The following is a 13,856-nucleotide window of genomic DNA, read 5'->3' on the forward strand; positions in this document are numbered from 1 at the left end:
GTGCTGCATATATTTTGGACTGTGAACTTTTGGTAACCAGCACATGCATCCTCAATACACAACTCCTCCACAGACAATTAAACTACAATTATCATATTAAATGAAAACAAAAAACAAACCAAACTATGCAAAAATCCATTGCAAAAGAATCAGACAGATAAGATTTACAATTCTGTTGACATTTTTCAAAGTTTGTGTAAAGTGTGAAAGTAGAGTTCATAAAAACCAAAACAAAACAACCCACTGGCTTTACAAACAAACAAAAAAACACTCTTTCAAAGCCCAACGTCAATGGAAAATACCTGCTGTTACGGACAAGAACGCTTTGGAAAATAAATATGCCCAGAATAAACAAACAAGCAAACAATACGTTCGAAACTGCCTGCAGTAAGTCTCAGGCAAATAATTATGTGCACACAAGCTGCGTTGTAAGCATCACGGTGTCCTTACTTTCGCTTTCAGTCAACCTCCTTGAGGGGTCATATCCGGAACGTTCAGCTACTCTTGTTGTGTGGGTATCATCCAATCAAAAATGTCGTAACATGTGGGCAGCACATGGTGGCGCCAAATATCAACATATTTTGGCGCAGTATCACATACATGTAGAATTGGTGATAAGTTTCGTCGGTGAAGTAAGTATTTGTGGATGATATAATGTTGCGTGACGCTAACAAATTATATTAGTCTCTACATAATGGCGAGCATGTATATGTGGAAAGCGCTGCAGGGGTAGGTGTCCTGCCATTTGCAATCTCCTCTCCTTCTGCGAGTTGCAATCTCAACCTCGTCATTCCGTCTGGAGAGTGTCTCTGCTGATTTTGACGCTTTTTCTCCAAATTCTTAGTAGTTTCTTACGAATAGCCAACCGTACATGTTTTATTGTGTACCTTATCACTAATATATCACTATCACTTCATATTCTAATCGTGGTGTCCAGTTTATGCCTTTTGACAGAAAGGGAATGCCTCACTGTTTCACTTTCAGTGAGTTGATACAAATTACTGGGCGTAACTGACTAACTCAGTAACTGTACAAAATGCAAACGCCCAACTGCAAATCGAAGACGGTGGTGGGACGCTGTCAGTGACAGCCTTTATACCTTTACAGTATCCTACCATCTCTCGCGATATATCCGCGAGACACGCTGTATATCTGCAAAATCGCTGTACCACATGCTATGCTCTGAAGTTTACGAGAGCTTGGAATACCAATATGTAGATATAGTAACAAACTAACATAGACGTTAGGCCAAGGAAAAAAATTGATGTTTCCGTTTTTCCCGACTGATCCTAATTTTGTCCTCCCAACACTAGAATTTGTTTTGACGAATCAAAAGTAAAATTAATTAAAATGAAAGTGACAAAACTTTATTTTGCAGACTTAATACGGGAATTAACTCTTCTCAGACCGTCAGGGGACACAGCTCGCATTATTTCCGGCAAATAAAGTCACATCTGCCTGTGTAAATAGAAAACAAACCAACAATCAAAGAAAAGTAGGCTGTGGTTATGGAGACGTGGGTCAGTAACTTAAGTGTTCAGGCTCTATTCACGTCACTGACAATCATCATCTGTCTCTGTTCGGCACTACTCGGAATCAATCGGCAGTGGTCGGAATTCTGAACGTTGGGTAATTTTCGCGTCCTATGAGGTATAACTATAAGATGCGGTCTTTTGACATTTGAATATTATGAGCCTCAAAGTCATCCACTGATCCAGATTTCGGTCTATCGTCACCTATCCAATAAAGAGGATGGTTGAATGGTTCTGTCTGTTTTGTCTCTGACGTCAGCACACACAGAAGTTGGTAACATAATAACCAAATAACTTAATAAGACGCATTGCAAATTCTAACTCAAACTTCTAAGCTCAGATGACACTAGATTACTCCATTAACCTTCGCCAGTCCGGGTTATCGACTACACACGGAAGACATCGTGGGGCTGTGCGGACCCATGCTTCTCAAAGATGCACGCTTTTCCTTCTTTGAGAAACATGGGTCCGCACGGCCCCATGATGTTTGTAGTCTAAATTTGATCTTTGTTTTGTTTTTTATTACTTCTCGCTGAAATTTTAGGACATAAGAGCTTTTTAGGTGCCTGAGGCATTCTTAAAAGCTCATTAACAAATTACAAGTTGTTTAAGAGATATTTGCAATTAAACACCCTTCTGGGTCCACACGGACCAATGACCACCGGCGAAGGTTAATTAAGTTGGCGTTAGGAAAAAAATTTGATAATCTAGTCTACCTTGTGTTTCATGCTTTCAAGTTCAACTATTTTGCAACTCCCGTCAGAATTTGGTTGAAAGGGGTTGGTGACCCAGTCTTTCTCACAGGCTGAACCCTGGGAACATTTCTGATTTTAAAAAAATGCATCCATAGTAGATTTTAACTTTGTGTAGTTAGCAGCAGTGTTAGTCTTACTATTATTGCATTAATATTAGCGTTTCACCATAATGTTGATTTGTAAACATGTGTAATTGATCTGTTGTTTCTGGTTTAGGTTCAGATACGTTTAAAGCCATGACTATGCCAAGGGAAAGCATGCGTGCCCAAATGCAGAACCAAAGACCTGCTCGGAAGAGGTAATTATTTCTTTCTTCTGAGTTGAGACTTCATTGTTGAAGAGACATGCAAAATTAATCAACACATGTGGTTGTGCTTTTACTGGTACGGTCCCATGTTGTTGATCCATGTCACTATATTGAAGCTGTTGATTGTTAAAAACTTGTTTTAGCTACCTGTCCTTCACTAAGCAGTCCAATAAATTATTATTAATTCATTCTTTGCATGGGGACAGCGCTTTTTTTTATTTGAAATGGTGGTTTCTGTGCTCATTTGCTACCAAGCTGGAGGAGAAACCTGACATCTGTGGTAACAGAACTTGCAGCAAGGATATTTATCACTTTAAAATGTCTTTTTGTCTTGTTTGCTTAAAGCAAAGGAAGCTTTATTCCTAGAAAGTAAGTTAAAGTGTAAGATAAGATAAGAAAACTTTTATATCCATATTCATTTTACATAAATATGGACATTTATCTTTTGGCACCACATCAGTGACTTAATAATCCTAATAAAAAACAAGTCGCGTAAGGCGAAAATACAACATTTAGTCAAGCTCAGTCGAACTCACAGAATGAAACTGAACGCACTGCATTTTTTCCGCAAGACCATATACTCGTAGCATCATCTGTCCACTGCTTGTTCTGAGCGTGTTTTTAATCCAAACATATATCTATATGGTTTTGGAATCAGGAACCGACAAGGAATAAGATGAAATTGTTTTTAAATCGATTTGGGAAATTTTATTTTAATCATAATTTTTAATTTTCAAAGCTTGTTTTTAATCCGAATATTACATATTTATATGTTTTTGGAATCAGCAAGTAATGACAAATAAGATGAAATTGTTTTTGGATCGTATTATAAAAAAATAATTTTAATTAAAATTTTCAGATTTTTAATGAACAAAATTATCAATTCATTTTTAAGCCTCTAAGCTGAAATGCAATACCAAAGTCCGGCCTTCGTCGAAGATTGCTTGGCCAAAATTTCAATCAATTTTATTTAAAAAAATGAGGGTGTGACAGTGCCGCCTCAACTTTTACAAAAAGCCGGATATGACGTCATCAAAGACATTTATCGAAAAAATGAAGAAAACGTCTGGGGATATCATGCCCAGGATCAACTCTCATGTAAAATTTCATAAAGATCGGTCCAGTAGTTTACTCTGAATCGCTCTACACACACACACAGACACACATACACCACGACCCTCGTTTCGATTTCCCCTCTATGTTAAACTTAAAACATTTAGTCAAAACTTGACTAAATGTAAAAAGTAAGCTTTTCTGATCTTGTCCAGAGTGAGGGAGTCATGATAAAAAAAACCTGACGCGGGAATGCTTGTCTACACATGTGTCATGCTTTTTTTCCAGGCAACTCTGTGAGGTTTCTCCCTCGCCTCCAACAAAATGGCGACGGTTTCTGTCGTCTAACAGTCCAGCGTCATCACCATCCAAAGGCCCTCTGATGGACAACGATGAAGATGAGGCACCTTCCTTCAGAGCAAGGTCCTTCTACGGCAGCAGGAATAAGTTGTCTGTGGCTACACCGTTACCAGTCGACTGGGACGGTGAAAACTCTGCATCTTCCACCGCCACCATCTCCAGTTCTGCAGTAAGACCCAATACAGAAAACGTGGAAAGAACCAAGAGGCAGACAAGGAGTATTAGCCCAGATGACAAGAAGTTGAGGACCAGGTCTTGTCGTGTCGCCCTGTCACCCATTAAAAACACTTTGGACAAATTGAAGAAAGAGATCAGTGGAAAACCTGCACCCAGGGCGGTGGCCAGAAGGAGAAGCAAGTCTCTCCCGCCTAGAGCCAGATCTAATCCACGGAGGAAAAAGCAGCAGGCGTCGCAGCCAGTAAAGTCAGTAGAGAATGTAAGAGAGGCGAGACAAAACTCCACCCCGGACAACAGTCGTAAATTCTTTAAGTATAAGTCCCCAGGGTCTGCCACAAAATCCACAGGAAGCGTTATCGTCGGGAGAGGCTTCAACCTCAAGTTCGTCAAGGGATCTGCGGGCAAAGATTTTGGCCAGTCACCAGGAAGAAAGAGGTCAACAACACCCGGAAGTTCAAAGACACGCCGCAGAAAGAATGCCACATCTACAAAAACTCTAAAGCGGAATGGTTCCGCTATGTCTGCAGGCAGCTCACAGTTGCTTAGCAGTAATAGCACACCTGCTTCAGACATTTCTCTCCAGAGTACTTCAGGCACACCAGGACCTACACAAGACTCACCTAGCGCTGAAAGTGAAAGCAGGATGTCTGACATTGACTCGCCAGTGCCGGGGTCCCTGTCACAGAGTCTCTTCAGTTCGGACTCACAGTCTGCAGCGTCAGACATGTCAGAACCAGTTGAAGATGAAGCCGTGGCCGTCATTGATCGTGAGGTGGTGTCTGTGGAGGGGCTGACTGAGGGCGGTGACAAGTTCTTCTCCGTCTTCTCCAAGAAACGCCGCAGCCTGCGTCTGACAGCTGTGGAGAACAGGTGAGTTTTCTATGGTATGTTCTCGAGATGAAGCATCCTTATTAATCTTCAGAGATGAAATTCTTCCTTCTGTTCGACTAGAAGGAGTCCCTCCATTTTTGATTCCTTGTGGTACATTTTCTTACTTTAGTTTGGTGTGTAAAATTGGACAAGTTTCATTCATTGCAAACCAGTAAATAGCACCATGGTCATTGTGTAATCATTGCATGGTGCAATGGAAGGCATGGTTGAATGTTTGGAATGCTGTGTGGAGTACACATTTATGTAAAAAAAAAGAAAACCACCATATTTTAAAGATCTCGGTGACACAGATCCACTAAAGCATTGGAGTACAAAAAATGTGCACCACCACTGACAAAAAGAGTAAGTTTTCAGACAGAATGGAAGAGGACACACACACACACACACACACACACACACACACACACACACACACACACACACACACACAAAGAGGCACACACACACCCAAAGAGGCACACACACAACCAAAGAGGCACACCGATTCACTTTGAACAATTTGAATATTTGCATCAAGTAGAAGAAAAGCGTGTGTCTGTGTGCAATGCATGTGTATGTGTGTGTGCTCTATTCAACAAGGTATTGTAGAAATGTCCTCCTAGAATGTTCCCATCAAAAACACACTTTACATCACACTAATCGTGATTTGATCACAATGGGTCATATTAAGGACACCAAGGCTTCCAAGCTTTAGGTGGGGGGCCCTGGGGGGCATGACACTATTGTTGAATGCATTTTATTGTTTTCTGATATAATACACATGTTACAAACAATTGCGATGATGAATGACAGCTTGTTACTTTTGCATTGCAATGACTAACATGTCTTTGTCAGCTTTTTTGTGTTTCTGAATGTTCTAGCCACACCAAGAAAGCAACTGACTCGCCAAAGAGGAAATTTATCACTGCAAAAGGTGACGACACACAGCTAATGCTGGTAAGTTTTGTTTCCTTGATAAGCTGTTGTTGAACTCTTGGCCTGTTGGTCATGTGAGTTTTTCTGACTGATCCGCAAGAGAACACAACTGTGAACATTGTCATTGGTTGTGTGGAAAATACATGTACTTTGATTGAAGGCTGCTACCTGGTATGCTGTCACAGACTTCATAGACTACTGTTTGTTGTTGTTTTTAAAACGACCTGTCTAATTATAATATACTTTAATTTTCCTGCAGCAACTACAATAAATATATGGGCGCCACATATTTTCCAGGGAAAATGTGTATTTACTCCGTCAGATTCATCTTGAGTGTATTTTTCTGAATGCCATTTGTCTGGTGTGTCATGTCTAGGTATAATACAAATGTTGATTCCTCGGGGCCCGGTAGCTCAGTTGGTAGAGCACTGGACTTGTGATCGGAAGGTCGCAGGATCGAATTCGGGCCGGGACGGACACGGGTCAACTTTATGTGCAGACCCAGAGACGGAAGCCATGTCCCACCCCCGTGTCATCACAATGGCACGTAAAAGACCTTGGTCATTCTGCCATAAGTGCAGGTGGCTGAATACACCTAAACACGCAGACACCTGGGTAGCGCGACTCCGTTGCTGCTAGCTTTCCACTGGGAGGAAGCGACCCGAATTTCCCAGCGATGGGACAATAAAGTAATAAAGTAATTGAAAAAAAAATGAAAAAAAATGAAAGAAAAAAAATTCTATATCTATGGATGGGCTTGCGCAATCGGGGAAATGAAGCTGTGGCAATTGTTTGGTCTACTCTTACACAGGTTTGTGTAAATTTAACTTCAACAACAAACAAATCTGTTGTGGGTTTTTGTTTGTGTATCTTTTGTACATTTATTTATATTTATGTCACCTGTTGCCGGTAATGCGAATTAAAATCCTACTCTCTTGGCTGCTACTGAAAACAGTGCTTTTACTGCAAGAAAAATGCAATCAATCCTGCTGAAGAATTATTTTACAAATAAACAGGACTGTCTGCTGATGCTAGCGAGTGACAATACTCTGTAGGCAGGACAAACCTTGTCATGTCATGTTGTATTGTTTGTACACAGGACGCGGGCCAGGACAAGTTTGGTGCCACCCAGTGCCAGCTGTGTGGGATGGTGTATTCTCCTGCTGACCCGGCTGACGAGGCCACACATGCCAAGTTCCACCAGAGTGCCCTCGCTACCCTCAAGTTTCCTGTGAGTTGTTTGGTGTCAATCACTGCCACAATCAATCACAACTCATTTCTTTCCACTAGTGGGAGGAAGCGACCAAAATTTCCTAGCGATGGGACAAGAAAGAAAATTTTTTTAAATGAAAGTGTCCGAGCTCCGCAGATCATTTTTGACATACCATGATTTCTGCAAACATTTTCAGTGGTATGAGGGTGCTTTCGCACTTTATTCCACTTCGAGTTCTGAATCTAAATGCTCTGATTAAAGACAACATTTTACTAATTATCTCAGGTGTCAGGGGCCTTTTGTACAAGACCCGCGGCATTGTCTGTATTTAGGGTACCTCTGTAAGTCTGTTATGTTAACTGATCTTGGTTGTTGCAAGATTGGCCAATTTTCATGATTTGTGAGCAGAAGGGCTTTTGGCTGCAGAATTTAGTTTTGAAAGTCTGAGATTAAAGTTTGGATGGGTACGCTTTGTTATTTTAAAAGCAACAACAAAGGTGAATGGGATTTTTGTATGAAGGATATTGCAAATTGTCCCGATGGCTTAAAACATTTTGTTGGGTCACTCATTTGAATTTAAATACCTGAGAAGGGAAAGCTCAGTGAACAGAACTGGATCTTCACTCTCATTTAGCTGCACTTTTCTTTTACTTTGTGTTCTCAGCTTTCAGCCAACGTTTGTTTTCAACTTTCAGTTACCTGTTGCTGCTGTCTTGTGACGATGGCTTTTCGCAGCAAATATGGTGTTATGGGACGTTGTTACGAAAGTGTGTGGTGTCTCTGCAGGGCTGGAAGAAGGAGAGGGTGGTGGAGGAATTTCTGGATAACGGAGGTCGGGTGATTGCAGTGCTGCCAGAGGATCCCCACTTCATGGTGAAAAAGGTGTGTGACTTGCGTATAGATGTTCAGAAAGTATGGTTTGTATCAGATGACAGAGAAAATCCATCCTTGTTTCCAATTTTATTATCCTACCCCCCACCCCCTCAAGTTAGAGAAATGAAGAATGTATTAGTTCTATTTTGCTGTTTTTCTTGAGTTTATGCAAATTGCCAACATAACATGTACGGGATGGTATGCAACAACTCATGCCCCCATATCCCCACAAAGTGCTCTCTGCCCCTGGACCCCACCAGAGGACCTACATGATCCCCTGGTCCCCTACATTATTTTCTTGAAACTCATTCTTCATTGAAGGGTTATTGTTTTTGTTCTTTTGTCAGATGAGACTACTGGCTGGGGACCTTTGTGCAGTAGTAAAATGTGTTGGCATGGAAATAAAAGTGAGTGTTTTTTGCAGGTGGAGGAGGTGAACCGAGTGATGGGACAGGAGCTGGGATTCCCTGACCATGTGTTCAGCTTCCATGGCTCTATCAAGGTCACTTGTCAGCTTTGGTCAGCTCATTCTTTTCTGTCTTTCTTTTTCTCTCTGTTGTAAGCTTTTGTTGTGTGATTCTTTTCTTTCTTTCTTTTTTTTCTTTCTTTCTGTCTTTCTTTGGGGGAGGGGGGGGGGGGGGGTAGAGGCTATAAATAAGAAAGTTAAACAATTGGTGCAGCATTATAAATTTCATTCAGGATATACTTTTTTCTGTACTGCAATATTCCTGATTTTTAAGTTTTACGAGTTGTTGCACTATTCTCTTTTCAGGCTTTCCTGTATATATCGGATGACAAAAGAATTGAAGGATGCTGCATTGCAGAGACCATCGGAGAGGTGAGATTTGTTTCAAGTTCTTGGGTTTTTTTGTGAATGGATGTGTGGTTGATTTCTTCACTGTACTTCTATTGGTAGCTCCGTATGCAATATTCTTGAAAGAAAATGTATTATGACTTTTTGACAGTTCATTTCATAACTTTTCATCCCGTGTTTAAGCCTGGCTTGATCTGTGGTGGTACAGGAAATGGTTGACACGGTTAGGCAGGTACATGTACCTTTTATTATACATGCATTGCTTCACCTACTCTTGTACTATGCCCAGAGCACCCTAACTGTATATACTGGTAGACAGGGTGGTTTCTGTCAATCCAGTCGTAAACTGCTTCAACCGTTCAGTGTCATTTGAACCAGCTCATATACAAATAAACGTTGCAAAAACTTACCATTCTTGTTTATTCTTTCTCGATTATGGAACGTTAGCAAATTATGAGATTTCTTCAAATAAAACATTGTTTCACTTTCAGGGTTATCGCATCATTCCAAACAAACCCAGCAAAGAGTGCGGGGACAGCCAGCGACCGTGGTACTGCTCCGCCCAACCTGAGCCAGCCGCTGTGGGCATCGGCCGTCTGTGGGTGTACGGGCCCAGTCGTCAACACGGCATTGCCACACGCCTCGTCGACTGTATCAGGTAGGGACGTCACAACTGTTTTATGCCTTGTGCAGATTTTGCATGGTTTTTTTGTTTGTATTGGGGTCATTTAATGCTTTTATTTTTTTGGTTATTTTTTGTTGTTATTGGTTGTTTCATGTTCATTATCTCATTGATTTTATTTTCAGAATTCATTAATACGCTTCTTGACGAGGGGGGAGGAGGAGTGGTTATTCTTTTGAGAAAAAACAAAAACAAAAATTTTTAAAGTTAGAATGTGTTCAATGCATGAAAGAAATAAAACAATGTTGATGCTGTTGTTATGTTGGTATTTCTTATTGTTGTTAAATGTAATTGGAACAGTCCTCAATTTGTGAATAACTAATTAAATTTTATAACTTTTAGCAGTGTATCTTCATTTTGCTGCGAGTCAGTTCGTGTTGTGGGTTTTTTCTCTTTTGTCATTTGCTTTCATTAGAGTGTATGTTTTTTTACATTTAGTCAAGTTTTGACTAAATGTTTTAACATAGAGGGGGAATCGAGACGAGGGTCGTGGTGTATGTGTGTGTGTCTGTCTGTCTGTCTGTACGTGTGTGTGTGTGTGTGTGTAGAGCGATTCAGACCAAACTACTGGACCGATCTTTATGAAATTTGACATGAGAGTTCCTGGGAATGATATCCCCGGACGTTTTTTTCTTTTTTTCGATAAATACTTTTGATGACGTCATATCCGGCTTTTTGTAAAAGTTGAGACGGCACTGTCACACCCTCATTTTTCAATTAAATTGATTGAAATTTTGGCAAAGCAATCTTCGACAAAGGCCGGGGTTTGGTATTGCATTTCAGCTTGGTGGCTTAAAAACTAATGAGTGAGTTTGGTCATTAAAAATCGGAAACTTGTAATTAAAATTATTTTTTTATTAAACGATCCAAAAACAATTTCATCTTATTCTTCGTCATTTTCTGATTCTAAAAACATATACATATGTTATATTTGGATTAAAAACAAGCTCTGAAAATTAAATATATAAAAATTATGATCAAAATTAAATTTCCGAAATCGATTTAAAAACAATTTCATCTTATTCCTTGTCGGTTCCTGATTCCAAAAACATATAGATATGATATGTTTGGATTAAAAACACGCTCAGAAAGTTAAAACGAAGAGAGGTACAGAAAAGCGTGCTATGCAGCACAGCGAAACCACTACTGCGCTGAACAGGCTCGTCAGTTTCACTCCGTTTTGCACAAGCGGCGGACTACGGTCATTGTGAAAAAATGACGCAGTGCGTTCAGTTTCATTCTGTGAGTTCCACAACTTGACTAAATGTAGTAATTTCGCCTTACGCGACTTGTTTTCATATTTGGATTTGTTTGTTGTTTGCAGGCAGTGGTTTGAATATGGAATGATCATGGACAAGTCCCAGATTGCATTCTCTGACCCCACACCTGACGGTCGCAAGTTTGCGGCCAAGTACACCGGCAATACCAAATTTCTTGTCTACAAGTACCAGCACTAGTCCAATTCAGTTTTGGTTACATGCTTCTATAATAGTACATAGAGCTAAGATTGGACACTGTACATACCTTATCGTGGTTATCGTGACACTCATTTGCCTTGGAGAGGAGGGTCAAAGGTTTTGTCTTGTGATTTGCATTTTTGTAAGTGCTGCATTGTTTGCAGGGATGTTCAGCTTTAACTTTACATGATAAAAAGGAGAGTTTATGTTATGTTTTGACAGTGTCTGAAATCTGTATTTATTGATTTGATATTGGGACTTTTATATACTGTGCCTCTGCTCTTGAGTAATTGATCATAGGGTGCACAGACCTGGGAACCAATACGATTTCGCCGTATTTTGTACGCTTGATTGTGTAAAATACGATCGGTACGCTCTGTGGAAAAAAATAGAACAATTCTTAAGACTGTTTTTTTTCTATCTCTTTTAATGATTAAAATAACTTTATAACTGCATTTGATCAATGACAGCCTTTGTCATTACACATTGAAAGAAGCATTTATTTTAAAGGTATTGGTAAACTTAATTAAAGGTAAAAACGGACATGCGCGAAGCATGTTTGAATCATCAATGTTCAAATGTTGTGTGGAGTACACTTATTTTTACGAAAATACTTCAAGTTTCTTTGAGAATACTCCAAATGCAAGACAGGGGTTCCAAGGTCTGGGTGCAGTATATAAAAAAAGGGTTCAAACATTAATAGTAATTTTTTGGTTTTATATGGAAACAATTTTCTTTTTCAAACTGCTGGTTAAGATTACTTGCAGTAAACCTTACTTTCATATTATTTACTGGGATGCAGAGCAAAAGGTTGTAACTGTATGAAACAACCTGAAATCTCCCCACAAGGCAGACTGTTCATGGTTGCTACATTTTCAGTACTTGTGATATATATTTTATTTTGCATTGGTCTTTCTCCTACTGTAATGATTTATAATAATTTTAAGTTCAGTGTGTTGTGAAGTGCTGATACTTTGCCTAAAACCAACTCCCGTTTCTCATCAGTTTTGTCACTTTTCCCCCCTTCTAGCTATATTCTTCCACAAGAAAAGGTTTTCATGATATTTTTTATGCATATTTCCATTGGCATTCAATTAAGAATATTTCATCATTAAATGTCCCCTTGTCAGCCACCACAAATATGTCCAACCTCCTTTTCTTTTCTTTTTTTTTCACTTGACCGACAAGCATTTATGCTGAAAAGTTACAAGCGTTATCTCTATTCTCAGTTGTGCAATAATATATGCAGCAGATGTAATTAAAACTACAAGTTTGGATTCTGCTAACACTTAAAGTAAGGAAAGCGTAATTTATGGAACTTTTTTCACGTGTACATGCATGTGCTTTACTCCTTGTAGGGTATCAAAAGTTAGTACACACACAGAAAACACAATAACTGTGCATTCCCTAATGACCCTTTCCTGTTTTTGAGTCTTGATTTTGTAACATTGGCAGTCAACCCATTTGCGATCGCTGCTAGTCATGTGGGCTGGTTGGGTTCATTTGTGCCCTCTTGATTATCTGAAGTAGTGAGTGATATTGCTTTACAGTTTGAAAATGTGTTTATGAATCAAATTATGCTTGAACTTGCTTTTCAACAGCTTTTTGACTCACATGCGAAGCAAAAGTGAGTCTGTGTACTCACCCGAGTCCGTCCGTCCCCCCCGGACGGAACTTTAACGTTGGATATTTCTTGGACACTATTCAGTCTATCAGTACCAAATTTGGCAAGATGGTGTATGATGACAAGGCCCCAAAAAACATACATAGCATCTTGACCTTGCTTCAAGGTCAAGGTCGCAGGGGCCATAAATGTTGTCTAAAAAACAGCTATTTTTCACATTTTTCCCATTATCTCTGAAGTTTTTGAGATTTAATACCTCACCTATATATGATATATAGGGCAAAGTAAGCCCCATCTTTTGATACCAGTTTGGTTTACCTTGCTTCAAGGTCACAGGAGCTCTTCAAAGTTGGCTTGTATACATATTTTGAAGTGACCTTGACCCTGAACTATGGAAGATAACTGTTCAAACTTAAAAATTATGTGGGGCACATGTTATGCTTTCATCATGAGACACATTTGGTCACATATGGTCAAGGTCACTTTGACCCTTATGAAATGTGACCAAAATAAGGTAGTGAACCACTAAAAGTGACCATCTCATGTTAGAAAGAGCCAATAAGCACCATTGTACTTCCTATGTCTTGAATTAACAGCTTTGTGTTGCATGACCTTGACCTTGTATTTTGGTAGGAAAAATGTGTAAAGCAGTTCTTAGTGTATGTCATTGCTAGGTTTAGTTATTTGACCTTGACCCTGAAGGTCAAGGTCAAGCATGTGAGTCGTATGGGCTTTGCCCTTCTTGTTGCAGTTACAGATAATCTCAAGTATTTCAGATTTGTACGGTAAGCATGTATGCATACATGTTGTCTCTGTCTGCCCAAGTTTGTATTGTTAACTGACCGTTGTCATTGGGAATTAAATCAAACCAAACTTTGTCTGCTGCTTTATTCAAACTTGAATTTGGAAGGTTCTGTTTTACTGTTTTAGAAAGTTTTTGATTTTACCTCTCCCCCCCTGTAAATAAGTACATGTTCAGGTTTCACTGTCTGTACTGTGTTTGTGGGGTCTATTGATCACTTGGTTTTTTTTTCTTCTCTGGTCTTTTGAACGCTTCACATTTCTATGCTCCCAAGCACACAAGTAAGCCCTTTTCCTACCTCCCCCACACAGGCATGAGCACATACACAAGTAGGTGCATGCGTATACGTGTCTCGATTGTGTAGAGAATGTTTGTGTGTATGCGTGCATCAGTGTGAATGT

The 13,856-nt window shown here is 39.7% G+C and overlaps 1 protein-coding gene across 1 annotated transcript; it reads left to right on the plus strand.

Annotated features, from left to right (window-relative positions):
• Positions 1-230: 230 nt before the first annotated feature.
• Positions 231-12,631, plus strand: LOC138966858 (N-acetyltransferase ESCO2-like). Its single transcript, XM_070339226.1, has 10 exons — positions 231-632; positions 2,504-2,585; positions 3,936-5,054; positions 5,936-6,011; positions 7,090-7,221; positions 7,990-8,085; positions 8,501-8,578; positions 8,849-8,914; positions 9,382-9,548; positions 10,897-12,631. Exons 2-10 carry the CDS (start codon positions 2,524-2,526, stop codon positions 11,027-11,029), a joined length of 1,929 nt encoding a protein of 642 aa, XP_070195327.1. The 5' UTR covers positions 231-632; positions 2,504-2,523; the 3' UTR covers positions 11,030-12,631.
• Positions 12,632-13,856: the final 1,225 nt, after the last annotated feature.

This window comes from Littorina saxatilis, linkage group LG5, assembly GCF_037325665.1.
Source record: "Littorina saxatilis isolate snail1 linkage group LG5, US_GU_Lsax_2.0, whole genome shotgun sequence".
Taxonomy (NCBI): Eukaryota; Metazoa; Mollusca; class Gastropoda; order Littorinimorpha; family Littorinidae; genus Littorina; species Littorina saxatilis.